The sequence below is a fragment of the Xiphophorus maculatus genome, chromosome 18 (genome assembly GCF_002775205.1).
Source record: "Xiphophorus maculatus strain JP 163 A chromosome 18, X_maculatus-5.0-male, whole genome shotgun sequence".
NCBI lineage: Eukaryota > Metazoa > Chordata > Actinopteri > Cyprinodontiformes > Poeciliidae > Xiphophorus > Xiphophorus maculatus.
In genome coordinates this window covers 14,012,972-14,030,939 of record NC_036460.1, presented here as the reverse complement: position 1 = coordinate 14,030,939, position 17,968 = coordinate 14,012,972, and the positions used below count along the sequence as shown (strand labels likewise).

General features: G+C 39.2%; 1 protein-coding gene across 6 annotated transcripts in view; it reads left to right on the top strand.

Moving 5' to 3' along the window:
• Positions 1-17,968, top strand: part of fli1 (Fli-1 proto-oncogene, ETS transcription factor) — a 39,821-nt gene that overhangs the window by 15,433 nt on the left and 6,420 nt on the right. For 4 of the 6 annotated variants that reach the window (XM_023351508.1, XM_023351506.1, XM_023351509.1 and 1 more), the window contains 3 exons: positions 182-336; positions 1,803-2,006; positions 8,919-8,987. In XM_023351508.1, the coding sequence (XP_023207276.1) occupies positions 182-336; positions 1,803-2,006; positions 8,919-8,987 (428 nt within the window). The remainder of the gene's footprint in view (positions 1-181; positions 337-1,802; positions 2,007-8,918; positions 8,988-17,968) is intronic. The other 2 variants (XM_023351507.1, XM_014472459.2) reach the window with 1 other exon arrangement.

The following is a 17,968-nucleotide window of genomic DNA, read 5'->3' as shown; positions in this document are numbered from 1 at the left end:
TCAGAGACATCTGAACTTCTACTGTTATCATTTTACAGCTTTTAAGGTCTGATATATTTGAGCGGGGAAGCTTAGACTTTTAATGTTTGGTGCCAAATTCAATTGCTAGAAAAGAACTCAACACCCAACATTTCTGCTGATAGTGTTTCAACAGGTCCAAGTCTGATTTGTTTTTGTGCAGCAGGGAGTCTCCCGTGGACTGCAGTGTGGGTAAATGTAATAAGCTGGTCGGGGCTAATGACACATCTCAGATGACCTATGGGAGCTATATGGATGAGAAGAATGCTCCTCCCCCCAACATGACCACCAATGAGCGGAGAGTCATTGTACCTGCAGGTAGGCAAAGGGGATGCTTTATAGCTTATGGGCTAGGGCTTTGTTTAATCATTATTTATGTCATCATAGTGAATGTGGATAATTTTATGCAGGAATATATTTATTAGTCAAATTACTTTTCAGTACTTTTTAAGAGAACAATTCTGAATAAAATGGTTTCATTTCCAGGTGTTTGGTTATTGTGTTAAGGTTGGGGATTGATTTAACATAATTGAAAGGAACATGGTAAATTATACGTGTAAGAGGTTTTTCAAAACCTTCTCCCTTAAGTGAACACTTTTGTGTGTTAAACATTCAAGACATGCTATTTGAGCCATCAACAAATTTATCTTAATTTATTACAAAACACCACATCAGTCAATTTGCACTATAATACTTAGAATAAAGTGTTTTAGAAGCTGAAAATTGTAAGGCTGAATTGTATTTGATCAACATTGTAGTGTCCAATACACACTCAATAGAACTGGTAAAAAAAGAAACAGTTTTAACTGGTTGTTATTAGAAATGCTTGCAGGTAATAATCATTCAGTCAATGATAATTATTTGAATGAATGTGTAATAACTTTAACAGAAGCAGCAGAAAGTATTACCGTAGAATCACTAAATTATTTCTTTATCAATGAGTATTTTCTTTTGTGTTTTTATGCCTACTGCACCTATCATTCCTAAAGAGATTTAAATTATTTATTGATTAATTTAAACTGCAAGTGTCATACTTTTATAACTATGTCCATTTCATGCCTTATATCTTCAGGCACAAAATATATAAATCATCTTATATCTCTTGTGCCTGCCACATATTGTTTATTTTCTTTTCTTTCAATGTATCTACTAAAATTCTACTTTACGTCACATAATGGGTATGTGACTCCAATATGTAATATCTACAGGAGGTTACTCATAGTTAATTTGATTAGTCCTCTTTCATACTACTGAACTGACAAATGGGTACAAGAAACAATTACAATAATGTATCATACAACCATTTCAGAAACTAATGCTGGTTTCTTTCATAGTTGAATTAAGTTCAACTATGCATGAGATATGTGTATTTTTAAGACAATTTATTTCAGTCTTTTTGGAAATACTGAAATATACAAAAAAGTACATAAGGTACTTTTGCGGATATGTGATTTTTTGTACATTTGCATGGCATGTTTTTTTATGGGAAAAAATTAAGGTTAGAAGAAAAAGAAATGCAAAAACATGGGTACAAAATAGGGTTAAGAATTGGAAAAGGGCCAAAATGACCAATAATAGTATAGGGTTTGCGACAAAGTAAATTCTGATACATAATACTGTGCTCTTGGGAGCCCCCTTCTGGTCTGGAGTCACTAAGCAGGAACAAAGTAACCTGATGTTTCATAACATCTCGGTTTAAAACTTTTATGATTCTCTTATTTGTGTGTTTATCTCTAAGCACTTCAGTCAATAAACTTCCACTCTCTCCTGTCGTCTTTCCTCAGACCCATCACTGTGGTCTCAGGACCATGTGCGGCAGTGGCTGGAGTGGGCCATCAAGGAGTATGGACTGCTAGAAATTGACACATCAATGTTTCAAAACACAGACGGCAAAGAGCTCTGCAAGATGAGCAAAGACGACTTCCTCAGACTTACCACCCTGTACAATGCAGAAGTGCTTCTGTCTCATCTCAATTACCTCAGGGAAAGTAAGTGTGCTTTGTAATCTTTGTGTAAAAAGTCAAAAAAGAAACAGAAGAAAAAAAGAATCAACAGGAATATGGGAGAGTGAAGTATAACATGCTCACTGGAAAAAAATATTCCTGTTTGGTAGATGGATAAAGAAGTACTTGGAAACAGTTAGAAAAACTTTGAACTCTTCTCTGTGCATAAGGCTATTCATGGACTGGTATCTGTTTTTGCCAGAAAATGAAATCATTAAGTGAATGGTTTCTTTTCATTCGTATTTTTTCCTCATCAATTAGACAAAAATTGAGAATGAAAAAAATAAGTTTTTCTTTTAGAAGTCAAGCCTGAGAGAGCAAATGATAGATATTATTTAGCCACTGAACTATACAGTACCAACAATAAACAACAGAATTGCTTTAGCTGGAACTCATTTCTCCGTAATGGTGCTCCATCTGTAGCAGAAATGTGGAAACCAAGACGGGTTTCTTTCCCCTCTCGAAGATAACCATCAACTACATCCCCCTCGCTACACTTTGCAGTGCCTTTATTCCACATTGTCCAACAAAAAAGATGAAGCCCAGGTGCATTGCCTCAGGAAGGCAGTTCGGCCTGTATGCTCAGCACAGCAAAGAACGTTGATCTGCAATTTTCAGTGGGGGCAAATAAATATGAGCCTCTTACTTTTGAAGAGTGCTTTGTTGTAATCCAGCTTCATATGTTTCATTGGAAGAGCAGAGTCAGTTTTCTGAGGCTATATGCAAATGACGTTTTGATATAAGATGTAACATCTGGTGTGGCTGTGGTCTGAATACACATTAGTTTGTAGCTCAAAAATTTGGATTCTGTTGCTCTGGACAGTGTGAGTTTTTTTCTGCTGCTGTTGCAAAATATCATGACAGCACATTGGGTGGAGTGACTGCTAGCTCCACTATATTTAAAATTTCTCGTCTAAAATTGCGATGGACCTTGATGTGACGTAATGGGAACTGTATTTTTTGGGTGTCAATGGTTTTCTCTATGTAGCGCATCTGGGGAGAGAGAGAAGGAGAGATGGCTAACATCGGTATAACGGACTCATTGTGAGGCACTGTAGCGGGTGGATCTGTCTGACCGCTACTGGGCACACTCTGCAAAGCAGTTTTCATAATCGCCACTGGCTGCAGGATTTAGACACCAGCTTTGGATTGCTGCATTGCAACCCTGCCCATCATTGCTCTTTTTTTATTTAAACTTTGTGTGTTTTGGAGACAGAAGGGATGTCTTGGGGTTCCTGCTCACTTTCCAGTTGAAAATTACCTTGGATCCTTCCCACAAGTCAAAATGATGAATTCTTCTAAGTCAGGACTGAAAGACCCGTTTTGGAGATAGAAAAACTGTTTATATTCTTAACACTAGGGGCCTAAGGGGAAAAGGAAGCATATTAGTGAATTAATGTTTTACAAAACCCAAAACAAGACAAAGACTCTGATTTAGATACTTAAGTAATTCTCATTTCTCCCCTCACAGCATAGGCAAACAATATCATAACTGAGCCTTGTCCACAAAATAGACCTCTGGGTTGAGTCATGAGCACTTGAGCTCAGGCAAGATTCCAAAAGATGAAAAAAGGGGAAAGAAAAGGGGAGAACAAAGCCAAATCCTGGAAATATTAGTGATTATAGGTCATGTATGTCAAGCTTGTTCCAAATTTACTACTCTCAAATATTAGCCCCAATCCTCTCAAAAAATTGATGTTGCTGTAATCATCATAATTTCATAAACATCTGTCTGTACCGTGTGTGCATTTGGTTAATTTTTTTTGAACGTCTGATTAGCATTCCTCTCAGTCATTAGGACTCTTGGCAAAAATACAGAGAAGAAATCTCTCCACCCTATAGCATAACAAAACATTCCTGCCACGTCATGAGCAGGAACATTCAAACGCCCACGCTGATTTGACCACGGGCACGAGTCGAACATCTGTCTGGGTACCCAGCTGCTGACAACAAACAAGGCTAGTTGGCTGAATATTATTTTGGCCTCATTCTTAGTTACTTATTTGGATTTTTATATGGGACGGCCGCCCACACCCCCAATGTGCTTTCAATTTTGAGTGCAATTTGAGAATTTGTTCAAATTAGTCTGTCAGGGAGGGACCGTGGACTGTTTGCTTTATCGCACCCATGTAGGTCGGTTTGATACCACATGTGCTGGAAGCGGAGCAGAGCAGTAAACCTCAGACAGCAAGAGACTGGATCTTCTGACAAGAAGAGAGCAGGGGCGGAATGGGAGAGGAGAAGCCAGATGGGACTAATAGCAAGAAAACTGCAAATTGATCAGTTGTAATTCATCAAAGCAAACACTAAATGAATGCGCAGCTCCATGACAGTTAACTGGTATGAAAAACAACAGCAGGTTTTAAACATGAGAAAGTTATATGGCAGAACTGGAAAAAAAGAGTATTTCCAGTGCATGGAAATGGTTTGAAATGGCTGTGAATGAAAGCCAGTGAAGAGTAGCAATAGTTCTGTTTCCCAGCTGTCGCCTTTGCTTGTGTGCCTGGATGGATTTACAGCGAGGGAGTCAAGACTGAGAAGCAGAGGGAGAGGGAGAGTGATAAGTCTGGGCTTCTTGCACCGCTGCTGCTGTTCACTTCAGAGTGGGGTGGCGGGGGGACATTCTCAAGCCCTCAATAGTTTATACAGACCATAAACATCTGGGCTCGCAGGCTGAGTAGGGAAAAAGGAGGTCTGGAGAGTTCACTCTCTCTCCCCACAATGTCTCCCTCACAACAATTTTATTGAGCTCCCCTTGCATTAGTTCTTTCTATTGGCAGATTATCACTGTTGTGGAGGGGTTCAGCAGCCTGGCTGCGAGCCCTGTACTGTTAGCTGTCTGCTGTCAGCCACCATAACAAAGCAGTCTGTGGCTACTCGCTTGCCTCCTGGAGCTCAGGAATTAATATGCATTAGCATTAGCATAAATGGATGTGGAGCATATGCTGATGGCCTTCAGAGGAATGGAGTGGTGAGGTGGATTATCCACAGTATTTCGTCTTAAACCTAGTTGTTTGAATGCTGATATAAACAATCTTTGCTTTAAATTATTCTTTGTCTTCCGAGTATTAATAACTTTCTCACATTTTGTCAAGCTACTTCCCCACCTTTTATGTACTTTCTTTGGCTTTTATGTCATAGACTAATACAAGTGGATCATAACTGAATATCACAAGCAAAAATACACAGGTGAAAAGGTGAATTTGTATTGATCCAATGGCTAGTTCAGTGTGTGTTGCAGAGTGTAGAGGTAGATGGTTGTGTTGTGATATTTTTGAAGTTCAGCCATGCTCTTTCTCTTGACACTTCTGAGGCCTTCTCAGTACAGAACTATTCATACTGAGATGAAATGACCTACCCTTGCACTCTGTTTACACAATTTGTTGCACCAGATTGTTTTTAGTGGTGTTCTCTTTTTTTCTATAGAAAAGATTTAAGACATGCATAATTTTTATTTTCATGTCAGTTAAGTGACACTCTTTTCAGTACCGTTTTAATTAAGTGTGCGGTGTTAACAGGACAAAATGTAAAAAGCATAAATGATCCGAGTTGGTCATATCATGTCATATAAAGTTGTTACTGTAGCCATTCACGGTTTTTCAGTTATTCAGGGTCAAAGATGAATGGTCGTACAATTGTGCATCGGTTTGCAGCCATTTTGACGTGCATAAAGTGCAACATTGAGTTAGGAACTGTGGTCATCAACAGCTTATCTGAATTTAAAGTGACAAAACTAAATTTGACCTCAAAAAAGTCAGAAATTAGCTAATTAAGTCTCATTGTCTGAGAATGAATTTTTTGTACAAAATGTCATAATCATGTTTTGTATAGACCATAGACCTATACCAACTTGTTCAAGGATTACATGCCTCCTTTAACAAAAGATTTGAAAGGAAGCAGTGTGGAGGGATGGGAGACAGATTTGGTGATTTAGCTTCAGTCCAATAATGTTTTTGCTTCAGAGCTTGACAGTGTGTGTTTAACCATATGATGAGAAGTTGTGTACCATGCTCCCAATATGTCCTTCTTATGCACTTTCTTCAGGAGTTTCACAAAATATTCTGTAGTGCACGTTTGTTTTGAGCAGTTTTTTGTTATTTTGCATTGGAAATATGTAGATGATGTCAAAATTTCATCTGAACTCTTCTAAATGAAGCCTAGGTACCAACTGCTGTACTTGCACCACAAGTTGAGAACCAAGAGTTTATATTTTCAAACACTTTATTGTTTGACTTTTACCAGGGGGTACGCTGTGTTGAGGATAACTGATAAAAACAAAATAATTAATAACTATTACTCAGCAGGCTGTAAACAATCTGTAAACACTTATTTTTGTTAACATGTGCAATCTTTTTGAAACCTAGCGATTACTTTTCAAGCTGCAGGTTGAGGCATTTCAGTGTCAGCTTTATGGGCTGCCTTCATTTAGTATGAATGACTTTAGTTCAATCTAACAGATTTTCCAAGAGGAGCCAAGACCAAAGAAGACTTCTGACTTTTTAGAACATCTTCAACCTTAATTATTCACATGAGAAATTAAGGTAGGAAGAGGTGCACCACTAATAATCTTCCTGCTTGAAACATGTTCTGACAACAAAGTAATCATTTCCAGTCTGAGTAATTGTTTGAAAATGTTATTGCGATTTTAATTGACAGTTTTTTCTTGAATGTAACACTGGCTTTTATTTAGTCTGATCTGAAAGGATGTTCTTTTCTAAAAGCATTTTCCAAAGAGGCACAAGCAGTTGTGGCATTTTTGAGAGTGTAGTTGTTTAAGATGGTGGAAATCATCCTCAGTATTTGTCCTGTGCTAGCTGCTTATAAATCTTTAACAGAATCGCTCTTGAAAATCCTGAACTATCCCTTTAAATCCACTCCTTATCCTATGTTTTTGCAGAAAAAGTTTAGCTAGAATAGCAGAGATGAAAACACTATTGTCAAATTTGGAATGAGGCTGCAGAAAAAGCAAGCAGTGTGTGTGAAAATATTGAATAATGGTCTTGGTTTTGCCAGAGGCTTTTCTTGAACTAGTAAAAGAACATCATTACTTTTTCAATATGTTATACATATTTGAGTAATAGTCTTGGTATTTAATGTATTTCTCACCTTAAGGCTGGTATAAATGGAGTTTTGTCCTTCAGTGCTTAAATGATGGCTGGAGCCAATTTGCCCTGTGTGAGGTGGTAAAAGCTTCAACACTGGGAAATGTTCACTACATGTTTAGAATAATGGCATCATGTAGTATCACAGATTAAACACTGTGCATTCTATGGGAACTGTGCAATGCAAAATTAGATTTCAGAAACATTATTCTCATTATGAGCTTGTCAAATTGGAGAGCAACAATTTTGAAAGACCCATCAGTCAAAGAAAGGGGAGAAAAGCAAATTGTTTGTGGATGTTATGTAATTTAACAGACTCTGAACAGATGTGACTGAAGACACGAACCGAGAGTGAGGGTTTCAAAGGCTGTCCGGTCCTCCCGTCATGCTGTCAGATTACCAAGACATGTTTGTTTTCTGAAAGAGGAAGAGGCAGTGCAAATAAATAGGCAGCACAGCCAACTTTTCCCCTCACCAAGCAGTCAGCTGTGGTCTCTCCCCCCTCTGTCTCATTCACTCTCACTCTCAGCTGTGCGGCGGTCCTGAATTTCTCTGTGGGATGGTTTGAGGTTTTCTCTGCAATGCTGCCGGTTTGCCTGTCTGGGTCAGCCCACATATGTGGCGCACAGTAGGAAAAGGGTTAATGCTCCTTTCCTTCTCCTTTCCCTTCCCTCCCTGCCCATCTGTTACGTCTTTTCTCCTATACTCTCATTCCAAAGACACTGCTTTGGTGGCTCATTTGCCCGGGTGTGCTTACACTGAGCGTGTGGAATTATTTTTGTATGGGGAGCTGCGTTTGATTGGTGAGGAGGGACCCTTCCCTATACAATAGCTCCCCTGTTCTAAGGCCCCCAGCTTTCTAAACTAGACCCAGACCCTTGGGGGTGCCATGGAGTAGGTAGAACAGGGAGGGGTGAGGTATGAGGAGGTTAAAATGCATCTGTGGAGAACCCCACTCGTTCACCTCTGCAGTCACCCCCTAAAAAAACAGACTCCTAGCCTGCCGCAGCAAGCGTCTTTACCAGCAGCAGCACACACTATGTAAGGATCCTGCATTACATCTCAAGAAAACGGTTCATTCCAACTGGGATTTTAGCTCCATTTGTACTCAAGGTTGCCTTTCATATCACTCCATTCAGAAAGGGTATCCTTCCCATGCTCAGTCTTCTCAGTGTTAATTTTTGGCTTGCACTCACTTCGCAGTAACTGCTCTTGTGTTTTCTCTGTGGATTTTTTGGGTCTGTTTTTCCACTCGCTGATTTATGCCTCGGGGCAGCTAAAATTAAGAGAGCATTTTGGTGCCGCCCAGGGTGCCTGTGTAAGTGGAGGAATGTGGCGCAGAGTTCTGCTCCATAAGGTGAAGTGAATAGGCTGCCGTATGAGGACTCTTGCCTCCCAGGAGGAGTAGTTGTACTGGAAAACGCTCAGAGGCTCTGAGGGGGTTTTCTTTACATTTTTAAGGACCTCAAATCTGGGCCGTATTTGATTTACTTAGTGCAGACACTTTTTATGTTATTTTCTAAGGAAAAGCAAGAAATGACGGAGATCGTATGAAATGGACCTGAGATTTTTGCTGCCACCTGCTGGCAACTCTGTCATACTTTTCCATGCACAATGGTTAAATATCCAGTTAAAAACAACATATTGAAGCTAAAATGCAGGGTTTTGTTTTCTTTAAAACTCTTTAAAACTCCACTAAATGTTTGTGTCTGTTTCTTTTCCTGTATTTTAAACATCTGAACTGTTAATCACAGTGAAATAAGTCGATTTCAATGTGTATCTTCTCATTTTACAGGTAGCTCATCATTATCCTACAATACGCCATCTCACACCGACGCATCACCACGTTTGGCTGCCAAAGAAGGTATGAAGGTTTTTCTAATTCTATTGCCATAGATGCTGATCTGTTATCTAATTGTGTGTGTGTGACTTGGTAGGGGAAAGTCCTTTGCGACTGATATTTATAGAGAAATGGATTCAGTGGGTTAGACAGAGTGTCAAATTTTTTTATTTGGGAATTCAGATGACATTTCCTGCCAGTGTCAGTGATGCAAATAAAAGCACAAAAACACAAAGCACTGCACACTTTGGAAAACAGCCCACTCACCAGAACCAAAGCGTAGGCAATGGCTGATTGCAAAGGACAAAGCTCCAGGCAGGTGCAGCTTTTGTGTAGCTAAGGTGATACGAGCCAGCAGATTGTGCTATTCAAGACAGCTACCTGAATGCTGTGACAACACTGCAAAGCTTAGAGATGGAATAATAGAATAGCGCTATATTAACAAACTAGACAAGAACAGAGTGCTGATTAGTTTTTTCCACAGCAACAAAGGGGCACGAACAGACTTCAAATGCAGTAATTATTCGAAGGAGGGCCTGTGAGTGAGGCTGTTTACTGGAGGAGCAGGCATCACAGACAGGTGCTGAAGCAACAATGTGTGCTTATCGCACATGACACACGAGACTGGACGGCTGCCTCGTAGCAAGCTGGAGTGGAAACGAGTGGATGTGCATAATTGACTAACTGGTTAAAGAGACTCAGTTTGTAATATGACAGACTGTGTATTACATGTTGTATTTTTGACCCATCTAAACCTTAAAAATACAGTTTGGCGAGGATGAGCTTTATTTACAATGTTTGCATAACTCAGGTTGTATTAAGAATAAGCAATTTATTTCTTATAAATGTGACATGGAACAGCAAAACCTGGAGTAGAGCAGAAACAGAGGGAAAATAACATAAACACCATCATTTTCTGAGAAAATAGCGAATTAACCACCCCATCCTTTAAATAGTAGTTTTAGATTTTTCAAAAAGGTAAATTTTGTGTTTGAACACAGCTTGTTGACAGAGTAACTCTGAGCTGTTTCAGGGTGTGGAGGAGACCCATCACAAATGTCACTTGTTCAGTCGGTAGTTATCCTCTTACATGTGATCAACAGAAATCAGTCTGACCCCAGATAAGATAAATTCTTGTGATGTAGGTAAACTGATAACTCAGAAACAAAGGAGTACATTTCTGAAGTCTAAAATGACTCAAGCCTCAGATATTTTGTACCAGTTTTAGTAAGTATTGAATCTCATATGTTCAAACCCCATTACTTTAGAATTATACCGTTTCATTCCTCTATAGTGGTCTTCATACCATTCATGTTGACAGCTTGTTATATCTTGCTGATCAGTTTGATCCAGTTTGTGAGACATTGTCACGACTTACTGCTTGGCATGTCTTTTGCAAAGATATATGAAGGACAACTTATCCTTTTCAAATCACCATGTAGCTTCTAACATGACAACTTCATCAACATAGATCTTAAAATGTAGATTTATGCCTGCTGCAGCTTGCAACAGGCAAGCTGATGATAGCCGAACGCTCTTCTTTCTTTTTTTTCTTTTTTTTACCCACATTAAAAACCATTCATCCATCCATTATCCAACACACTTATCCATTGTGGAATTGCAAGGGGTGCTGGTGTCTATCTCCAGCAGCCAACAGGCGAGCGGTGGGGTATACCCTGGACAGGTCGCCAGTCCATCGCAGGGCAACCCCACATTAAAACTTTTACATATATCTTTGTAGTGTTGGCTATTTCCATTTTCTGTAGTTCTTCAGAACTGAGTGTCTGTTTGCTTTTTCCTGCCTTTTTTACATTTGAGTTGTGCAAGCTATTTTCCGTGCAAGATTTTTATTTATCAACACGTCATTGACGGCATTCAGACAACTCCACATTTGAACATTCAGTTCAATTTAGTTCAGCACCAATTCACTACAAATGTCATCTTGAGACGCATGGAGAAAGTCATTTCAATTCAATCACACATACATTCTAATTGATCCTACTTATTTTTCCGATCCCTGGTTAAAGATAAATTATTTTAAGGTTTTTTTGTTTTTTCTTTAAGTCCCATTTTAGCGATGAGCTAATCTGATTAGTACCCAATAAGCAAGCAGAAACACAGACATTCCTTTGTTAAAAAAATATGACCATTTGCCCAATCCAAAGGCAGCAAGGTACAAATATAATAAATTTTATGTCTGGCTGAACTGCTAAAAAAATGACTTCTGAAGTATGTATTGTTTCACATAACAGAGATGCAAACCTCATTTTCCTCTACATCACATTAACCAGGTTAGGAAAACAAACAACTTCTTTGGTTTTTAAACAGTTATGTTTGAAAAAAAAAAAAAAAAATATATATATATATATATATATATATATATATATATATAAATTCCCTTCTCACCCACCGCGGGTGGTTCTTATCCTCTGAGCTCGGGTCCTCTACCAGAGGCCTGGGAGCTTGAGGGTTCTGCGCAGTATCTTGGCTGTGCCAAGGACTGCACATTTCTGGACTGAGATGTCTGATGTTGTTCCTGGGATCTGTTGTAGCCATTGGTCCAGTTTGGGGGTGACTGCCCCGAGGGCCCCGATGACCACAGGCACCACTGTGGTCTTCACCTTCCAGGCCCTCTCCAGTTCCTCCCTGAGGCCCTGGTATTTCTCTAGTTTCTCGTGCTCCTTTTTCCTGATGTTGCAGTCGCTTGGTATTGCTACATCTATCACAACGGCTTTCCTCTGTTGTTTATCCACTACGACAATGTCTGGTTGGTTCGCCATTACCATTTTGTCTGTCTGGATCTGGAAGTCCCACAGGATCTTAGCTCTGGCGTTCTCCGCCACCTTTGGGGGTGTTTCCCACTTTGATCCCGGGGTTTCCAGTCCATATTCTGCACAGATGTTTCTGTACACTATGCCTGCAACTTGGTTATGTCGTTCCATGTACGCTTTCCCTGCCAGTATCTTGCACCCTGCTGTTATGTGCTGGACTGTCTCAGGGGCCTCCTTGCACAACCTACACCTTGGGTCTTGTCTGGTGTGGTATATCTGGGCCTCTATTGCTCTGGTGTTTAGAGCAATAGAGCAATATATATATATATATATATATATATATATATATATATATATATATATATATATATATATATATATATATATATATATATATATATATATATATATATATATATACAGTATATTCTACAGTTAATCTGTAGCTGTTTTCAAAATGATTTAGAATGAGTCAAGCTCAGTTCAGAATGACCGTTCCTTTCCTCTTGATGGCTTTTCGCCCTCCAAACATTATTTTGCGCTGACACAACTGGAATAGGCACTGGCTAAATATCTGCAAAAAAAACAAAACAAGAAAAAAAAAACAACAACTGAATTTACATCGGCTATAGAGTGTCACCACCAGAGACGAGAGAAAGGACTGCAATAACACTGATAGCCTCTCTCACAGGATGAAGGGCCCTATCAAGGCAGGAGCAGAGGAAATACTAGCTCTGATAAGTGTCAGAGAATGCCTTCTGCCTCTTTCTCTATCTGACCCTGTGGTCAGAGTTACCCGGCTGTGGACTTGTTCTTGCGCAGCTTCAACCTAATAGACCAGTGGGTAGGCCAGATAAGATTCTGCTCTGTCACCCCCTGACCCTGGTCTTCCTGGTTCTCAACGCCAGGTATTTAGGCTGGCAGGAACAGTGGGTCACTCCCTTCGAGAGCATTTCCCTTTCACAAGAGGTGATTGCTATAATGGGCTCCTGTAACACTGACTCTGGCCTTAGCTGCTAGGAAAGACCCTGGCCTATATGTCACCCTCTGTCATTAAAGGAGCTCATATTCCTATAACATTTTTTTTTTTTATACTGAGGAAACAATAATCTGGTGTCCTATTTGTGCCTTTTTATTTAAATCTAGAAATGAACCATGATACAGATTTATGTTACTGTGATGCGAAGTCTTTAAAAAAAGTGAAATAAAATAAAGAAGATAAAATTAAATTGTTAGAACTTGGTAAGTTTGTGACTCAACAATAAATGATGCCTTGCTTCGGCAGAACCTGTTGTAAGCGTCTGTGCAGACGAGCACTGCCAGATGTTAGTGTTCGTATTACTTTGTGCGAACAGCCAAATACCATTCAGGCTCTTTGGGGTAGAGCAAGCACAAGTATACGGCAGGAGACAACCCTTAATCTGCACCAGATTCTGCGGTGTAAAAGGCAATGTTATGAATAAAAGAGAGCATATAAAACACGGAATGCAGCAGCTATGAAAGAATCTGTGAGTGTGTGTGTGTGTGTGTGGGTGTGTGCGTGTGTGTGTCGGGGTGTGTATTTAAGGTCTCTGTCTACCATTTTCTTGTGGACGAGTGTTCATATCTGTGGCTAGGTTTCCTACATGTCTTGACAGGATATTCTAGCATGTTTTTAAAGGTTAATACAGTATAGAAAGTGTTGAAGAAGTCAACCACTTTCGCAACTCTTGCACACATTTTAGTTCCATTATTATTTATTTTATCAAGAAGATCAGTGTATGCTTTCTAAAAACCACAAGATCACAATTCAGTTTTGTAAAGACACTGTTTAAGGATTAAAGACACAATTATCATTATGTGTAGGTGCTCTCATGCAGTACCTTGCATTGATTTCCTTATCCTTTAAACCTTTTCACATTTTGTTACATTATAACAGTACACTTTAATGTATTTTGTAAGGTTTTTATGTGATAGATCAACACAAAGTTTTCTAAAATGACAAAGAAAATGTCAAGAAAAGACCATACACCTAAACTGACAGGTCAGGGAAGCAGAGTAGGAAAGCTGCGGCGAAGCAACCACAAGACCCATGGTATCTCTGGAGGAGTTGTAAAGATCCACTGCTCAGAAGGACACATTTTTACATAGAATAATGATCAGTCCAGCAGTCCACAAATAGGCTTTCATGGAGGAGTGGCAAGAATAAATTGATAAGATTTTTTAATTCAGATTTTTCTCAAACCATATATGTGATCCTAATTAATCACATTATGTCTCTTTGGAAATTAGTACTACACATCAACCTAACACCCTCTCCTTAGGAGGAAACACAGCGGTGGAAGCATCATGCTGTGAGCATGATGTGTTTAACAGGGACAGGAAAGTTGGTCAGAACGAGAGACCTAAATCCATTTGAGAAAATATCCCTTCAATCTAAGTTCAGTCTGGGCTTCAGCTATTTTGTGAAGGATAGACATAAGTTATAGCTTTATGTGACCCAATGTAAAAAAAAAAAGGTCCTTCAAAGTGTTTTCACCTCAGTTGGCTTACATATTCTGTTCACATTGTGGCTAACTCCTTTGCTTTTCCGTCATTCTCTTCTTCTGGCTCTGCCTCCTCACAGATGGTTTTTAAAGCACCTGTATTATGGGTATTAAAACAGTTTAGCCTGTCTGGGTCGTTCTCTCCTTCTGGCCCAAATTCAGTGTTAAAATCGGTCCATGACTCAACTCTAATCTTGCTCTCTGTCTCAGTCACTGTCTCTCTCTCACGGCTTGGTTGCCCTTTCTTCCTCTCCCTCTATCTCTCTCCTTATCTTTCTTCTTCACTCTCTGTGTCCCTCTGTCTCAGTCTTCTCCTCTCTGTAGAGCACTTAGGTCTTGTTTTGACTAACTGATCCAGCAGTTGAAGTCTCCCAGGAGCGTGCACCACACCCCAGACCAGAGTGGAAACTGGCGCGAGTTGCAGTCAGAGCGAGGCCTGGAAAAATGAAGGCAGAAGAAGGAGGTGGGGGGGGGGTTGTACAGGCTGGGGATGAGGGTGATCTCTAAACGTGTTTTTGTGTTTGTGTTTGTGTTTTCACAGTTGCCCCCTCACACAATCACTGGGGCTTGGTATTTCATGTGGCTCCTTCCTTCTTCTGCGGTTTCACTTCTACTTCCCTACCTTTCACACAGCAGAGTATGTGTAAAGTTAAGGGCCTCTATAGGTTTAAAGATTGAATTATGCAAACATAATAGGACTATTTTTTTTACATGTTTTATATGAGACAGAGAAATTATTTCTGGAACCCCTCAGCTTTTTGAATGTGTGAAACAACCAAGCATCCCCCCTACCCACACCAGACAGTAGCTACTTATGCTGCCGCTGTTTTCTTTTCAAATTCCAGAGTTACATTTTGTCTGACTCAGTGGTTTTTCATTACTTTGCTCTCTTTCATGACTTTTTTTCATACACTTTATTATCTGTCTGCGTCTCACTGTTTGGGATTTCTTCACCTTCCCTCTCATCTCTCCTTCCTCTGTCTCTACCCCACAAACACCTAAGCCCTCTCGGCAGCAGAGGTAGCCCCCGTTGGGAGATTTTCTTTTGCGGGGTGATGGGGATTGGTTGGCGGGGGTGAGGTGTGGTGGAGGTGGTGGGGAGGTTTGCTGGCAGTGAGCAGAGGGGAAAAAAGGGCCAGTAAAACAAAGAGAGGTTGTCTGCAGGAGAAGCAGGCAGGAAACACAAGTCTCCTAGGACTCTCCCCCAGTCGCTGGTCTTTGGCTATCCTGTAGGCCCACACCAGATTGAACCTGACAGCCCCTCTAAACCGCTGCAGCATTCTTGCTATTTGTCCCTCCTCTACCTCTTTTTTGTGTTTCGGCTATGTACCCCTTTGTTCTTTTTTTTTTTCATTGAAAGCTAAAATCCTTTCGATATACTTGATGTACATTATATAGTAATTTAGAGTTTAATCGTGGAATGAATAATTCAATAAGTTAACTGACAAAGTTAAAGAATCCAATATTTTATTCCTTACGGACTCTTAAACATTAAAAATGCTATTATACAATAATCCACATGAGGGCAGTATTGCTTTGTGTGAGGAAATGTCGAAACAGGAACACATGATAAATTTTATGTTACCAGTTTGTCACCAGTGTTAATAGTTAAAATGAAACCTCAAATGTGTTTTTTTTATAGTAAGTCCTCTCACACTTTCAGTAAAAATGTATTTAACATTTCTATTTGGTTCCAAGTAGGTTTCAACTGAATTATTATAAATTAAGTCCTCAAGGTTAAATGATAGCTGAAGGGATAAACAAAAAATAAAAAACTAGAGAACTTTGGAGTTGTCACTAAGCATTGATTTCCCATATTGCATAAAGCAAAGGTTCCATGAACTTAACTCTGCAAATATATTGGTATTTGAAAAATATACATTTATCGAAACTATATTTATAGGACGTCAATCTACATAACACAGTTACAATGGGAACATGTTCACATAAAAATATATATATATATATTGAAAAGTGTTTGAAATGGCTCGTAGGATTCCTACAATAATATCAGTTTTGTTCAGATATGTCATTTGAACAAAACTGGTGAAGTTATTATTTATTTAATCAACATGCAGTCTCCCAAGTCACCCTGTAGTCATTATGAATAACTTATTTTATTAAAAATGTGATAATTGGTGCTGCTGGGTGGGGTGCTTGTAAACAGTAGTTGTCGTGTCTTTATAGGTGAAGCATAAATGTGCCTGTGGATGTATGGCTTCTTTCTCAGCCCCCATCAGCTTCTTCTCATGGTTTAAAAATACAGTATGTATGTACTGTACATGTTAAGTTACTTAACATGGTCTTTCTAAGTTGCCCTCAGAAATGAATATGTGTATGAATGGTTGTTTGTCCTGTGCTGACCTGTGGTAAACTGGCAGTCTGTCTGTGTTCTGCCTCTCGCCCAGTGACCTCAGGAGACAGAAACCTGCCCCTGCACCTCAACCCAGATGTTTGATGTAATATGCTAAATGGGTTTGCAGGAATATAATATTTTTGTCTTTCTTTAGAGTGAAATTCAAGCATAAATCATTTCCATTTTGGGATGGTGTAACACAATCCCTAATGTGTTCAACTTCAACATGGTCCAGTATAATGATAAACCAAGAGTTTAAAATGTCATGGTTTCAAAATTGTAACTCAATCTTATTTTACTATGAGGATTTTATACGGGTCATTCTTTAATACAGCCTGTGATTTACACAAAATGTATTTATTGAGACAAACTTTGCTGTTTTTACTGTAACAAAATAATCTTCACTTAAGACAAATTAAACTGCTTTTTGACCCTTCAGATACCCAGCTGATTTCAACCTTACAGTCTCTTCTTATTGTCCCTAAGGAGAAATAAAACTGGTGACAAAAATACTTGCTCTCAATTCTAATACTGTGGATAGCATGTTAGACTAAGTGTGAATCCAATCTGGTATTAGTAAACATCATATTTCCCCTGCATTCTGGTGGCTATTTGATCTGTTTAAGTCCATAATAATGGAAACAATCAAGGGCGCTGGCCAGGTGCAGTATGAGTATACCAGGGCATTTTTGAGACGTTGCCACAGCCTCTGTTGCATGCACTTCTGTGACAGTGATTGATTGTTTGGTGAAACCTGTCTAGCCTTACACTACAGACAGACACAAAGCAGGTAGAACTTAACTTATGCAGGTCACTTCAGTTCAGTCACTGGTTAAGGTTCCATAGAAGCTGCTGGTATCAGAAAATGAGACATGAATGTGTGTTCGGTCCAGCTAATGTTTTGTGTGCTTGGCTTGTTAATTTGCATCAGCAATTTGTGGTTACTATGTTGCAAGCTGCTCAAGCAGCTGTAAATTTTCTCGAAAATTATGCCATTGACATTCTAACCACCAAAGCAAGCCCTACTAAACCACATGAGCGTGTCCAGATGTCTTGTGGAGAAGATTGTTAAGCACTTTTTGATGGATTTATTGAGGTTAATCGACATTTGTAACAATTGCATTCTTGTGATCAGCTACTAGTTGAGATATTTTATACAACTATAACCATAAAATATGGTTATGGTTATTATAGTCAGATTATAGTCTCACCTGGAGACTATAATCTGACTAAATATGAAGGATTGTTGCAGTTGCATCTTTGTATCACTTAAATATTTCTTTTGGTACTAAAATTAATTGATTATTTCCTAATTAAAAAACATTTGATTTTATCTTTTTCTAATACTTTTTT